At 32.5% G+C, this 13,586-nt stretch overlaps 1 protein-coding gene across 1 annotated transcript; it reads left to right on the top strand.

Annotated features, from left to right (window-relative positions):
- Positions 1-7,177: 7,177 nt before the first annotated feature.
- Positions 7,178-11,827, top strand: LOC142540520 (uncharacterized). The gene is made up of 2 exons (XM_075646751.1): positions 7,178-7,838; positions 11,322-11,827. Exons 1-2 carry the CDS (start codon positions 7,303-7,305, stop codon positions 11,560-11,562), a joined length of 777 nt encoding a protein of 258 aa, XP_075502866.1. The 5' UTR covers positions 7,178-7,302; the 3' UTR covers positions 11,563-11,827.
- The last annotated feature ends 1,759 nt before the right edge of the window (positions 11,828-13,586 follow it).

Genomic DNA, 13,586 nt, shown 5'->3' with positions numbered 1-13,586 from the left:
TAGTATTTAGTCTCATATCATAAACATGTCCACACGTAATCAAAATCAATCATATACAAACAACTTATATCCTCCGGACATGCCCCGGTATATAGACACATATACATATATACTGGGAACAAAATATAAACCTTAACTCAAACTGTGACTCCCTCCAGAAGTACCCTCTCCGGTCTCCTGATATCCTGGAGTACCTGCCATTGTCCACACACAAAGACAATAACAGCCCCCCTTGGAGGTGAGCAAAGCTCCGTATGGAACAACCATCATATATACCACAAGTATCTAAACAATGATATATGGTATGCAATGCATGTATGTCGTGGAGGTATCAGGTCAAATGCACATCCACTGAGCACATGTCAGAATCAAACGAATCGCTATCAAATCAATGCTCGAGCTGGCACACCGGCCTCAATAAGGCATACTCGTATGATAGCGTCGACGAAGCGCCATCAAATCCCAAATCGCAAATCAATCGTCGGGGCCACAAATGTCTATGTTTTAAGGGTCATATAATACCAAATATAGCATTGTGTTCACAAACCCCAGAATCCAATCAAATCATATCAGGGTATCCAAGGATCATAGCTCAACGTGCATGTCATGTATCGATGTATGCATCAAACGATGTGTGTTAACAAAACATTTATTTTATATGTCGATATTCCAATCACAATGTCATGTATGCCACATAAATCAACAAATAAGGCATATAGACATGTATTCTCATTCCAATCAATCAAATCAATCCGACATATATCATATAATACGACATCGCAACATACCTCAATTCTTCGTTTCCCGTTGATGTAGCCTGAAGATATCGGTATAATACTTTATCTACATCAATAACATACTCATTACAATCAATAACATAATCCAAAATCATTAATATGAGTTTCAAATATCATTTGAAACTTCAAAAATTCTTATCAAATCCAAATCATAATATAATTCAATTCCGACTTCGAATATGAGTTTATTGTCGGTTATTCTACTACATATAGGAATTTCAACTGCAAATACATGCTATTCCAGCACTTTGATATTTAGAGCTGCTGGAACCAGAAGAAAATTACCTCAGTCAGAAGCCCTCGATGCGATGATTCCGAATCTATAATTTAGTTTCGCGTTTAGACAGCGTTTTGAAGTCAATTCGGACAAAGGAAATTGAAATTCTCTCAACTTTCTCGAAGTTATTGAAAAGTAAATGACGAAGAAAGAAGAAAGAAACTAATTCTTATCTTCACCGATACCGCGCTCGAGCGGTAGAATTCTCGCGCCCGAGCGCGAGATGTTCTGCCCCCGAGTATGATTTGTGCCGCGCTCAGGCGGTCAAAAGTTACCGCTCGGGCGCCGAACATTCTGCGCGAACATTAACAAATTCTACCCTGGCGCTCGGACGGTCATTTTCTACCGCCCGGGCGCCACACGTTCTGTACAAACATTTTATTTTGTACTATATTGACGTCCGGCTTCTTCAATCGAGCTCTTACAACGTCAATTCATATTCAATACTCATTTTCTTATTTCCATTATCATGATATACATCAAATACATGATCACATGACAATTTCATAAATTATCGATAATCACATCAGATTTACGATAATACGATACACTCTACTTACATTTTTCTTTTAAAAAACATTATTTTTAGTATAAAAACCTAATTTATCAAATTTCAGTAACTTTATTTTTTTATTTTATCTCGATAAACTTTAATTTTTTCATTTCTTATAAAATTTATTTAACAAAAAATATGTTATATGTTAAAAATAATTTTTCGTTCATCGTGAAATATTAAATGAGTATTTACAGGAATATTAATAAAAAAAATTAAAAATAAGCAATACAAAATTTTTTAATATGAGAAATAATTTATTTTAATTTTTAAATCAAATTCCAAATTACATTTTAAATCTAAGCCACAAAACAAAATGGAATTCCAATTCCATGAACTTAAAATCCAATATCAATTTCAAATCTCATTTTTTATATATCCAAACACACTTTTATTTCCTTTTTTGGAACAAGATTTCTCGTTACTTAAAATAATTATCATCAAACCCTCAATTATTATCATTAAAAATAATCATTATATATTATTCTAAAAAGAATTATCCACAACCACATTTTATTGAGTAAGTTTCTTATGAGACAGTCCTCACATGTCATATATGTGACACCGGTCGATTTGATCTATATTAGAAGTGAAAATTAATAATTTCGACATAAAAATAATATTTTTGCATTAATCAAATCGGATAAGAGATTCAACTCACTTATGAGTTTCCTCTCATATTAAGTTTTCAAACCATTCTAAAATTTAAACACTTTCTCATTTACTCTCGTATTTTGAAAAAATTATACATATTATAAACTAACTTCCTTATATTATTAATAAACAAATAAATAAGTAATCAATTAATCTTCAAAATATAAAAAAATTTATATAATAAACCATCTTCGAGTTTAAGTTATCATCATATTAAATTAAAATGGGGAATTATTAATATTTTATACAAGTTCAATACTATCAAATTTTAAATGAATTGTATAAATATTGATATAGTAAGAAATTTTAAGCATTTTAATTATATTATTTTATATAACTCGATAATTTAATTATCGAAGTAATAATATAATTTCTTAATAATATATTATTATATTCAAAATATAGAATATAATATTTTATTTTTTTATAAAAGGTCGTGAATTTGTAATATTAGCTTAAAGTATAAATTAAATAACGTATATTGTATTGTCTGATCACTTGATTTGGTTACCAATAAAATAAATTTATTAAAAAAAAGTCTAATTAGTCTAATTTATTTCTAAATAAGAAAATTAAGTAAATATTTTCAAAAAATAAAAACAACTTAATAATTTTCAATTAAATAAAAAAATATATGAATAAACAATATCTTCCCGGAACTTCATTTTTTTTCTAGTTCAATTTTTCAAATATTGAATTGTTTGGATATGAAGATTGGTTTAGAATGGATGGTGAATAAGCAATCTCAACAACTTCGTAAATTAGTTCGACTAGGTTATCTACATCGAATTGTAATTCTTGTCAGTTGAGTATCAATAATCTAACAGATAGATAACCCGTGAAAATAAGTCTATAGAACAGTTTGAACAACTAAATGGCAAGATTGAAATTAAAGTTAGGCTATCAAATTGGACGTAAATAAAAGTAATTGAAATAGCGAATGCACATAAAATATTTACGGATGTTTGGAAGCTTGAATAATGCTTATGTCATGTCTTCTTTTACTCAGGAAAGACTTCATTAAAGGATTTGGTAATTACAAGCAATTATGAACAACCCACTTCAATGTCCTAGAAATTTCACAAATTAAACAAAATGATCAGTAAGACTCTTACCGTCAATTACAGATATTTCTCAAAGAAATATAATAACATGAGTTGATCTTAAATTATCAAATAAAAACTCTTAAGTGTGTGTCGTAAAATACTTCGATCAGTTTGAATTTCAAGAACTTGATGTTCAGAATAGTACGCGAGAATTGAGACTCCTGAAAGATCATCCAACCATAATATTTTATAGGCTTTGTGTTGGGTTAATCATGCATGAGTGAGAGTAGTACTAGAATATATGACCTCATGTGAAGTTCTTTCGCGTTAAGATGCTGACGTTGTGCCACTTGATCTAGTTGGTTAGGTGGATTGTGATATAATGACGCTGGATCTTAACATGTAATATTATCTTTATTGGGAACAGAGTCGGCAGTAGGAAAAAAATAAGACTGAAATCTAAAGGATCTGAGACAACACCAGTAAATAGACATGTGTATCCAGCATGAATTATTAACATCAAAGTAGGTACACTATGTAATGTCACGAGTATAAGAAAATAAAGTTGTGTATTGGCTAATAACTATAGTTTTTGACCTAGTGGTAATTGTTTTACTCTTACAATTGACATTATAACGAGGTCATGAGTTCAAGTCTCACAAGCAGCATATTTATATACTTCTTAGGGGAGGAGAATGTTGGGTTAAGCGTGATTGAGTTAGAATAGTATTAGGATTGTGACCTATATATTGAGAAGTTTTCGCGCGTTAAGCTGCTGATGCTGCGCACCATTTGATCTGGTTGACTAGATGAGTCGTAAAAAAGTGTCGCCAAAATCTTATCGGTTAGTAATGTCTCTGCTGGGCACATGGCCGATGGTAGAGAAATGGTAAGACCGATCTCTAAAGGATATGAGACAACATCAGCAGATAGACCCGCACCTCTCCGAACTTCCAACAGCCCAACTAATTAGCACCCAAGTAGGTATACTCTATATTGCCAGAAGTATAATGAAATAAAGTTGCGTTTTGACTAACAACTATAGCTTTTAGCCAGCGGTAAGAGCTTGATCCTAAAACTTTGATTCCAACTGTCGTTTTTCTATCTGATACCCATTTTCAAATAGAGAAATCGTTGTGTCACATCATCCTCCTTTCTGACAGATAATACAATTTGGTACTGCCAATGGACGATGAATTTTAACGGTTCAATAAAACTTTTAAGATATGACATATTTTATCTGATATGACAGCTGCACTCTGATCCAATGATCTGGAGATCTTTGGAGAATATCCGATGACATGCTTGACTGATTCAGAAGAATAATCAATGGCTCATGAACTAGTGACCCTTGACCGGTTATCTTCCATCAGTCGTGCTCTGAGATTGGTTAGGTTAGGAATATCAATTTTGCTCGATAAATAAGTTACGCATGTTTGTTCAGTTTCCGTTATGAATTCAGTTTGATTAGACTATATAAAAAACTCTTTTTAACTCTATAACCTTATTAATTAACCAAAACTTAATGCATCCACCAATAATGAATTATAATAAGATAATATATGTGTTTCAAAAGAGATAATCACGAGACAACCAAATCGAATTCTACATTTATTTCGATAATAACTAATCTTTAATTAGATTTAACCAAAGTTTAATAATTTTTCTTAAAATTCGAGATAAAACATCAAACATATTAAAATTTTTGCACCTGAATTTCAAATTTTTATTGTTTGATTATAGCCAAAAAAAAATATGAATGACTTAAACATAATAAATTTCATAACAAATGCAAAAATATAAAGCTCCGTTTAGAAAAATATTTTAAAAACGTTTAAATATTTTATATAAAAAATTTAAAATATGTGTTTAGGATAAGATTTTTGTAAATAATTGTTTAAAAATATTTTCAAAAATATGTTATGCAAATATAGTTTTAAATAACAATTGAGCTTTTTTTTAATATTTCTATAAAAAAAACACAGATTAACTGATAATTAAAATATTTTTATAAAACAATTATCTAAACACCTTTTTAATTATTTTTAATTATAAAATTATATGTTTTTTGAAAAAATTGTTGTTCAAATACATTTTCAATGCTAAAAGTGTTTTTATAGAGAACCGTCCAAACATATTTATTTTTTAAAACAACTTTTAAACATTTTATAAAATTTCTATAAAAATTATTTATAAAAATATTTTTATAAATACTTATCCAAACAAAGCTTGCGTTAGAAGGTCAAACAAGATTTTGTATATTACAAAAGTCATAATTAAGTGTAATTTTGTGAAATTTGCACTAAAAAGATACGACAAAAAATCGTTTAAGACGGTCTCACGAGTCGTATTTTGTGATACAAATTTCTTATTTAGGTTATCCATGAAAAAATATTACTTTTTATGCTAAGAGTATTATTTTTTATTGTGAATATCGGTAGAGTTAACCCGTCTCACAGATAAAGATTCGTGAGACCGTCTCACAAGAGACCTACTCAAAAGATAAATTAGACTGTATTATCACTTTTTTAAGTGTGAACATCACTTAGTATTGAAATTACTTTCTAAAATCCCCATACTTCCATTTATCATATGAACTTTAAAGGAAAGATTTTGTCAAGGGGTAATCTATGCAATTTTGTTATCAATAATAGCAAACGATGTTCATTAACACGGATGTAAGCATATAAAATAATTTTTTATCTACAAAATTTAGAGATTGCATGGCAAAACAAATGGGAATTTAAATACATGGAATTACCATTTGAATTGGGTAGGATGGACGATTTTATATATTAAAATGAAGAGTTTAATTTTATTTATTTTTTACTATCTCCATCCCAATAATACAATATTCTTTCATTTTTTAATTGTCACAAATACACAATTCAATATGTATATTTAGTTGTATTTTTTAAATTTGTTTTATTAATATATTCTTGTTAACTAAGTATTTGAAAACGTGTAATATTTTTTGAATTAACTAAATAGAGATAAAAATGGATAATTTTTTTAACATATATGAAAAAACAAACAAGTCAATATATTTGAGATAAAATATGATTCTAATTAAAAAGATCTTTACTTCAAATCAAAATTTTAAAATTCGTTAAACGATAATCGAACATCAGACCAATGCGACATCAGACTAGTGCTTAATTCCTAGATGGGAACTAGCGTCCGCCTAGACGTGGTAGAGAGGATTCGTGATCTCTACGTTTTCTTCGTTGGAGTGGACAAATATGCGTCAAGACCTTACTGGTATTCCGTGAATAAAAGAGCTCTTTAATTGTTCATTTAAGCCCAATTGTAAACAAACCAATCAAATGACCACATATGCTTGTATATTGCTAAGTTCTCTTTTAATTATAGACAAAAGTTGTGTGAGACGGTTTCACAGGTCGTATTTTGTGAGACAGATCTCTTATTTGAATCATCCATGAAAAAATATTATTTTTATGCTAAAAATATTACTTTTTATTGTGAATATCGGATAGGGTTGACCCTTCTCACAAATAAAAATTTGTGAGATCGTCTCACAAGAAACCTACTCTTCATTATAACATTAGATCTCTAATCCATATCATTTATTTCTCTCGTCGTCTCTAGTTGTTTAGACAAAAAAAATCGTCGTCTAAGCTGATCGACTCGTATTTTTTCGATATGATATGTCGCCTAACATCTAGATGATTTGTAAACGACCCCCTAAGACACAATTTAGACAAATACTTCAAACTAATAATCCATAAGTAAATAAAATCGTTCTCTATAATAAATAAATAGAAACTCTTTAGATGAGATAAAATGTAATAGTTTTTTTTTCTTCCTGAATATTATACCTTTTACAGTTGTTAATTAATTGACCGGTAATGCGTATCCTCTCACTTTTTCCACTCGCTAAAAGGAACGCCCGATAGGAATCGCCGGCGCCAACCATTATCTCTACTCACACCATGCCCTCCGCCGCCGCCGGTTATGCAGAATCAAAATTCTACACGCCACCCGACTTTCAAAACCGAGCCGAAACTATTTTCTCAGCTCGACCTCCCGTCATCGTCATCTTCGGTGGTTCCTGTGCGGATCGATGGATTCGAAGAAGACCTAATTTTATCCAAATCGCAGCTCCTGAGCCGACCCGAACTTATAAAGCGCCGTTCACGCAGGGTCAAACAGTTGGCCCGAATTTACAGGGACCACTACTGGGCGTTGATGGAGGAGCTCAAACTCAAGTACAGAGAATACTATTGGGAGTTCGGTAAAAGCCCCTTTCAAGAAGACGAAGATGGGGATAGAGTTCATGGGAACCGGGGGGACTATGCCACTACGAACGCAGAGAACGCACATGGGAATGGCAATAATGGGAATCCGGGGGTTGCGAATAAGACCAATAGTAGGTGTGGGGTTCACGGGTGCAAGGCTAAGGCTATGGCGATGACAAGATTTTGCCATATGCATATACTGTCCGATGCCAAGCAGAAGCTCTACAAGGCTTGCAATTTCTCCATCAAGAGGTTTGGATTTATTTTTAGAGTATAGACTACTTCGAGGCTGCTAACTATAGCAAATTTACAGCATTATTGTTATAATATATCCACAGAGGATTGTGTATTCAAAATTTATCTTTTTGGATGATGTTGATTGGGTAGGAGTCACGGTTCTCCTGTTCAATAGGAGATATGTGGACATCTCCTTGGGTGGTATTTGGAAATGCGTGATTGTGGTTGGGAGAGAATTTTTTTTATATCTAAAAGTAGTAATGGAAAATGAAAGTAGTAGGGGATTTTTTAGGACTGGTGATGAAATATGGTAGAACAATACTTAGATTTAAAATGAACGAGGCTCGGACATGATTAGGCTCGTTCATCGCTATCCTAAAAAAATTAAAGAGGAGAAATCAAAGTATTGTTGGTCCACATTACCTGTCTAGTGAAGCGCTGGTTGGCGTGAGAGTATGAGTCAATCACACATGTATGATACACTTGTGAATTGCGAATTGAGAGCATTTCAGGCTCTTTGGGGTTCTAGCCGTTATGTAAATGCCATGAATGCTGAAACATATAAAATTATTTTTAAATAGAATTTAAAACCTGTTGTTGTATGTCCTTGTTTGAGTTAGATTCTGTTACTGTGAGAGCCTGTGACATGGAATGATTCCGTTGATTTTGCAAAATTGTATTGACTAATTTATCTCTCGCATCAGAGAGGTGGTAAGGTAAATCAGTGAATAAAATTGGAGTCAAGATATTTTAGCATATATTTCAGTGTTTTCATTTTGGAATTCGTGCTTGATACTTCCTTTCAAACAGCCTGATCCCCACTGGTCCGTGGTTGTCAAAAGCGCAGAAGTGCAGCGAATCGCAATGCTTGCACTTCAGTGTGCTTCAAAGCACACGGCTTCCATAAAGCGTGCACTTTTTTGCGCTTCGTGCTTCGCATTGAAGCGAGCTTTGGAGAAAAACAGATTTTTTTTAAATTTTTTTTTGATAAAGGTGAAATTTTCTTTTAAAGCGCAATTTGTCATCCATTTACCAAAAAAAAGCATAGAAAACCACATCACATTGTCTTCCCCCATCGCCTCTGCCCTTGTGTCACCTCATCCTTTGCCCTCGCATTTTAATATTTGATATTTTAAAGATGAAGATTATGATGATATCAATATTTGATATATTATGTTTCAATTTTTTTAAATAAAGTTGAATTTATTTTTATTTTTAAAATACTTTATTTATAATGCTTTTCTTCTGTAAAGTGTGCGTTTCGTTTATGCTTTGTTCTTAAAGCCTAGGGACACTTGAGCGCTTTAGTGCGACTTGTGTTTTTGACAACTATGCACTAGTCTATGATGGGAATTTGCTTTCTATGATGGGCCTGTTTGTTAATCTGACTGTTCAGATCTGATTCAGGGTCTCATATGAGTGTGTAAACTGATGGCGCCACATGCTATGACACCAAATTTCCCTTAACTGAAACATTCGAAGGAGAATTGAATATTTTATACTTCTAAAATAGATTATTAAATTATGAAACGGAAGCCCACATTTATTTTACTATCTCGTAAATAGCATTGGAAATTTGTAAGAGTTGTCATAAAGAACATCCGAGAATTGAAAAAGAAGATGTTTAGATGCTCCGTCTTTTGAAAGCACGTTCTCTGATCCTCTAGATAAAAACGCTTTTTATCACGCAGCTTGAAGGTAATGCATATAAGAGCATTTTTTTCCAAACAAAGAGTACTTCTATTTTTTTTGGCTCAGCTGGATGTATTCATTCGAGGATCAAATTAATGCAAGTATCTTGTCATGATCAATGGATTGACTTATTGTTGATCAATGTCGTATACTTTGCTTTAGTGAGGGATAACACTATCTCATCTTGAATGTTGCAGCTGTGACATGAGCTAATATTATAATGACTTAGCTTTTTACTCTGCGAAGAAATTATCAACTGTGACTTGAAAATTGATTTGAATTGTTTGGTTGTGATTCTTTACTATTTGCTAAAATAGCCTTCCCCTTCATAAATTTCTTTGGCTTAGATTGATAAAGGTCAAGAATTAGTGTTAATCTATTTGTGGTTGAACTCTGTTTATTCAAAGGCCATTCGAAATTGGGTGTAACATTTGCCCGTTACATAATTTAAAGAGCTCAAAAAATTTTAACCGAGCTTGAATTGTTTGTTGTTTGACTCGAGCCTCATTTATGTGTACCCATTTAATTGGGTACAAGTTTAGCTGTTGCTGGATCTCGTGATTTTCGTGCTTCTGTAATTTGGTGTTAATTTGTACTGACAAAAATTTGAGTTGATAGTGTATCCATTTGTACAGGGCTCTGCGGTATCATTTTGTTTTCTTCCCTCGGCACATACATGGGTTTACCGAATCAAATATATATATATATTTCTTAGAATATATATTAAAATATGAAATAATTAAGTCATAGTGTCACAAAAAAATTAATATTTAGTAAGTTCATAATAATTTGGAACGTGATTAAAATTCTCCAATCATCCAAATCAATTTCATTTTCTTTCATCGAATCATCAGAGTCCGCAAAACTTTTGGGTTGTATTCTTCTTGGTCTTTGTCAATTTCTTGATCAACGTCAATTTCTTCTTGCTTTTCATCTAAAAGATGTGAAATAGACATTTTTTTCTGGTTGTTTTGGAGGTAGATGCCCTCACCTCGTTCTTGTGTTCAACACTCTCTTCTTTTGATTCTAGCGTTGGGTTGCTAGGGCTTGGGCTTGGGCTTGGGTTTGGGCTTTTTGTTTTGGACAAGTAATTCAAAAAGAAATTCAATCAGACGCCCTTTATCCAAGCTAGCGCTTGGGCTCGCTTTAGTGAACCACTGCGCTGGGGTCCCAGGCGCTGGGTCCTCGCCTGGTGGCGCCTCTCGCCTCTAGGCTCAACTATGTTTGGTATGGTGTATTGGTGTTGGAGTCGGGGCAAATAACGATCTGCCTCCTGTATCAACCTTTTGTGAGTAACATTCGGTTGCTATTTCTGCTTGCTTTGTATGGGCGGGGCTGGGAGGTGTTGCGCTTTGTGTGGGTGTCAAATTGACTTTCGTGTCTAAATGGTCGTCAATCTGCTTGTTCCATGATTTGAATTAGCTTATTTATCATAGATCGCAAGCGATTAGAGTGGATGGCAAGCAAAGATGGTTATTAACTTTTTTCCCAGATGCTGATTGCCCATATATATTTGATTTTGGAGGATAACTGTTAATTAATTACTGTTTCTCCATGATCTGAAAAATATCCTTTCTTCCCGTTGTGAAGCCTTGAACGTTCACATGTATGAAAATACCAAGAATTCTGATGCCTTGATGATGAATATAGTAATTATTGCTATGAATTTTTTGTGCATAACAGCAGAATGATACTCAGCTAATATATCATCTACATGGATACTGATTTTTACTACAATGAATTATTTTATTTAATATTTACTTGAAGATGACATTCCTCCTCTCCATTTGTGATTATTTATGCCAGTTCAACCACCGGACCGATACTTTGTGGGAAACCGATACTAAGATCAACTGTTCCTTCTTATTGCCCTATCCATTTTCAAAAGGCTGAAAAGCACATGGCACGTTCTCTGAAGAGGGTGGGACTCCATGTTTCTTCCGCGAGCAAGCTTGCTCCTAAGCTCCATATCCTCATTTCTGAGTATGTCCGGCAAATCAAACACAAGAGAAGAAGTGCACAAAAAAGCAAAGCTGGAAAATGCTGAAGTTAAGAAGGAGAACAATTCTTGAAAGATCCTGGCCCTGGAAAAAAATGTTTGCTTAGCATGTGTATTCTTTTAACCCGCGAGTTAGTTGATGAACCCAGTAGTTGTAAAACGAGTAAATAACTTATTAGGTGCATATGAGCTCATTCAAGTTTACTTCGGTACATAAAACGTGTGCAATATAGAATCTTGTGCATATATGAACCCAGTAGTTGTAAAACGAATAAAGAACTTTTGTCATACTTGATGTTCTATACTCGTAAAAGTACTTGCTCATCTAAGTGTCAATTAGATAATTGTTCATAACATGGTTGTTTTTTTTTTTAAATCTTATTTTAAAAATACTGTGTATGGTACCGTTTTGCACTAATACCGCAAAACGCCACCAATTGTGGTGGACCTTGCAAATACAGGGTTTGCAGCGGACGCTGAGCTGTAGCTTTTTGTTCCAAGTGTAAGCGGACGCTGCAAATTGCAATAATAATTTTGACTCAAAACTTTGCTATAAATAAAGGGGATGAAGTGTAAAATAATTAAATGAAAAAAGAAGAACAATTTTGTATCCATATAAGAACGAGTATTTGTTTATATGAAAAGTGAAGATTGAATTTTTATTTTGTACATATATTAGATAATATATTATTTTTAAAAATTATGCTTAATAACTTTTTAAGTTTAATTTTATATGTGCTATTTTATTTCTTATTAGAATATTTTGTATTAACTTACTGTTTTGCAAATTTATTTTAGAATGACAGAAAATAGAGGTTCAGAAGACCTCAATGTTATATATTTACAAGCAACACGTATGTCACCAACAATTTCTTCTGAAACCGTTGATGATATTTTACGAGTTAAGCGATCAGACAATCTGGTTTGGATGTTATGTTGGAAATTATTTACACAATCGTGTCCTTGCATACTCAAATCATATGAGATTTTATAGGATTTTACAATGTGGTTTTCGAGTGTTTGACAGTCATTTGATTACTGCTCTTGTTGAACGATGACGACGCGAGACACACGCATTTCAGTTTAGATGTGGTAAGTGACTGTGACGTTATAAGATATTTCGAAAATTTGGGATTTAACAATTGATAGTGACCCGGTGACTGGAATAGATGTTTCACACACAGTTGGTCAGTGACAACATATATGTCTTGACTTGTTGGGATTTGCGTTATCATCATCGCATTTCAAATGTGGTCATTTGTCTATGACTACAATACACGATCACTGCATTTCTACGCTTGTCGATGATAGTAGTTCGAAAGTAGATGTCATGAAATATACTCTATATATAGTGTTGATGATTATGGGAGGAATATTGTTATCGGATTATCAAGGGGGTCGGCTAGACTCGTGTTTTTGCAACTGCTGCATAATATTGATCATGTAAAATCTTATAGTTGGGGAAGTGCAATTTTAGCATTCATATACCACAAACTGTGCAATGCAACACCTATAGGAAAGTTTACAATAGCTGGACCTTTATATATCATGCTGATATAAATATTGTATTTTCATTATTTAATACTACATATGTCTTTTTAACTTATTTTAGTATTATTAGTAGATATGGGCGTGAAGAGGGATTAAATCGGTTAACCTCGACCGAGATGGGTTAACAGTTGTTGTGTCTCCAAGTCGACCCGATCATATTTTTCCATTTCCTCCATATGATGCACGATAATATTTTAAATTTGTTGTCCTAATATAATCTATAATTATTTTTAAAATTTTCAATATGTTATAATGTTTGTTAAATATAGGTGGAAAGATGTGTTTAGTTACACACATTCATCGACTCATGATGTAATAAATATAAGAGATTGTCTTGATCGTATGAACCATAATGAAGTATTTTTTGGATAATTTAAATTTTGTAATAATTAAATGAATTTTAAAATTTAATTTAATTTTTTTTTGCATTTTAACTGGTCTATTTATAAGAAAAGTGACATAGATGTAAAGACACTTATTGATTTATGCGATAACAAAATATGGCAATGTATTTGCCTTTT

This window comes from Primulina tabacum, chromosome 3, assembly GCF_025594145.1.
Source record: "Primulina tabacum isolate GXHZ01 chromosome 3, ASM2559414v2, whole genome shotgun sequence".
Classification (NCBI taxonomy): Eukaryota; Viridiplantae; Streptophyta; class Magnoliopsida; order Lamiales; family Gesneriaceae; genus Primulina; species Primulina tabacum.
Note: the sequence above shows the minus strand (reverse complement) of the source record. Positions and strands in the feature narration are given on the sequence as shown.

Coding starts and splice junctions, on each gene's coding strand:
- LOC142540520 (XM_075646751.1), top strand. CDS start 7,303: ATGCAGAATCAAAATTCTACACGCCACCCGACTTTCAAAACCGAGCCG. Junction 7,839..11,321: donor TGCAATTTCTCCATCAAGAG/GTTTGGATTTAT, acceptor TATTTATGCCAG/TTCAACCACCGGACCGATAC.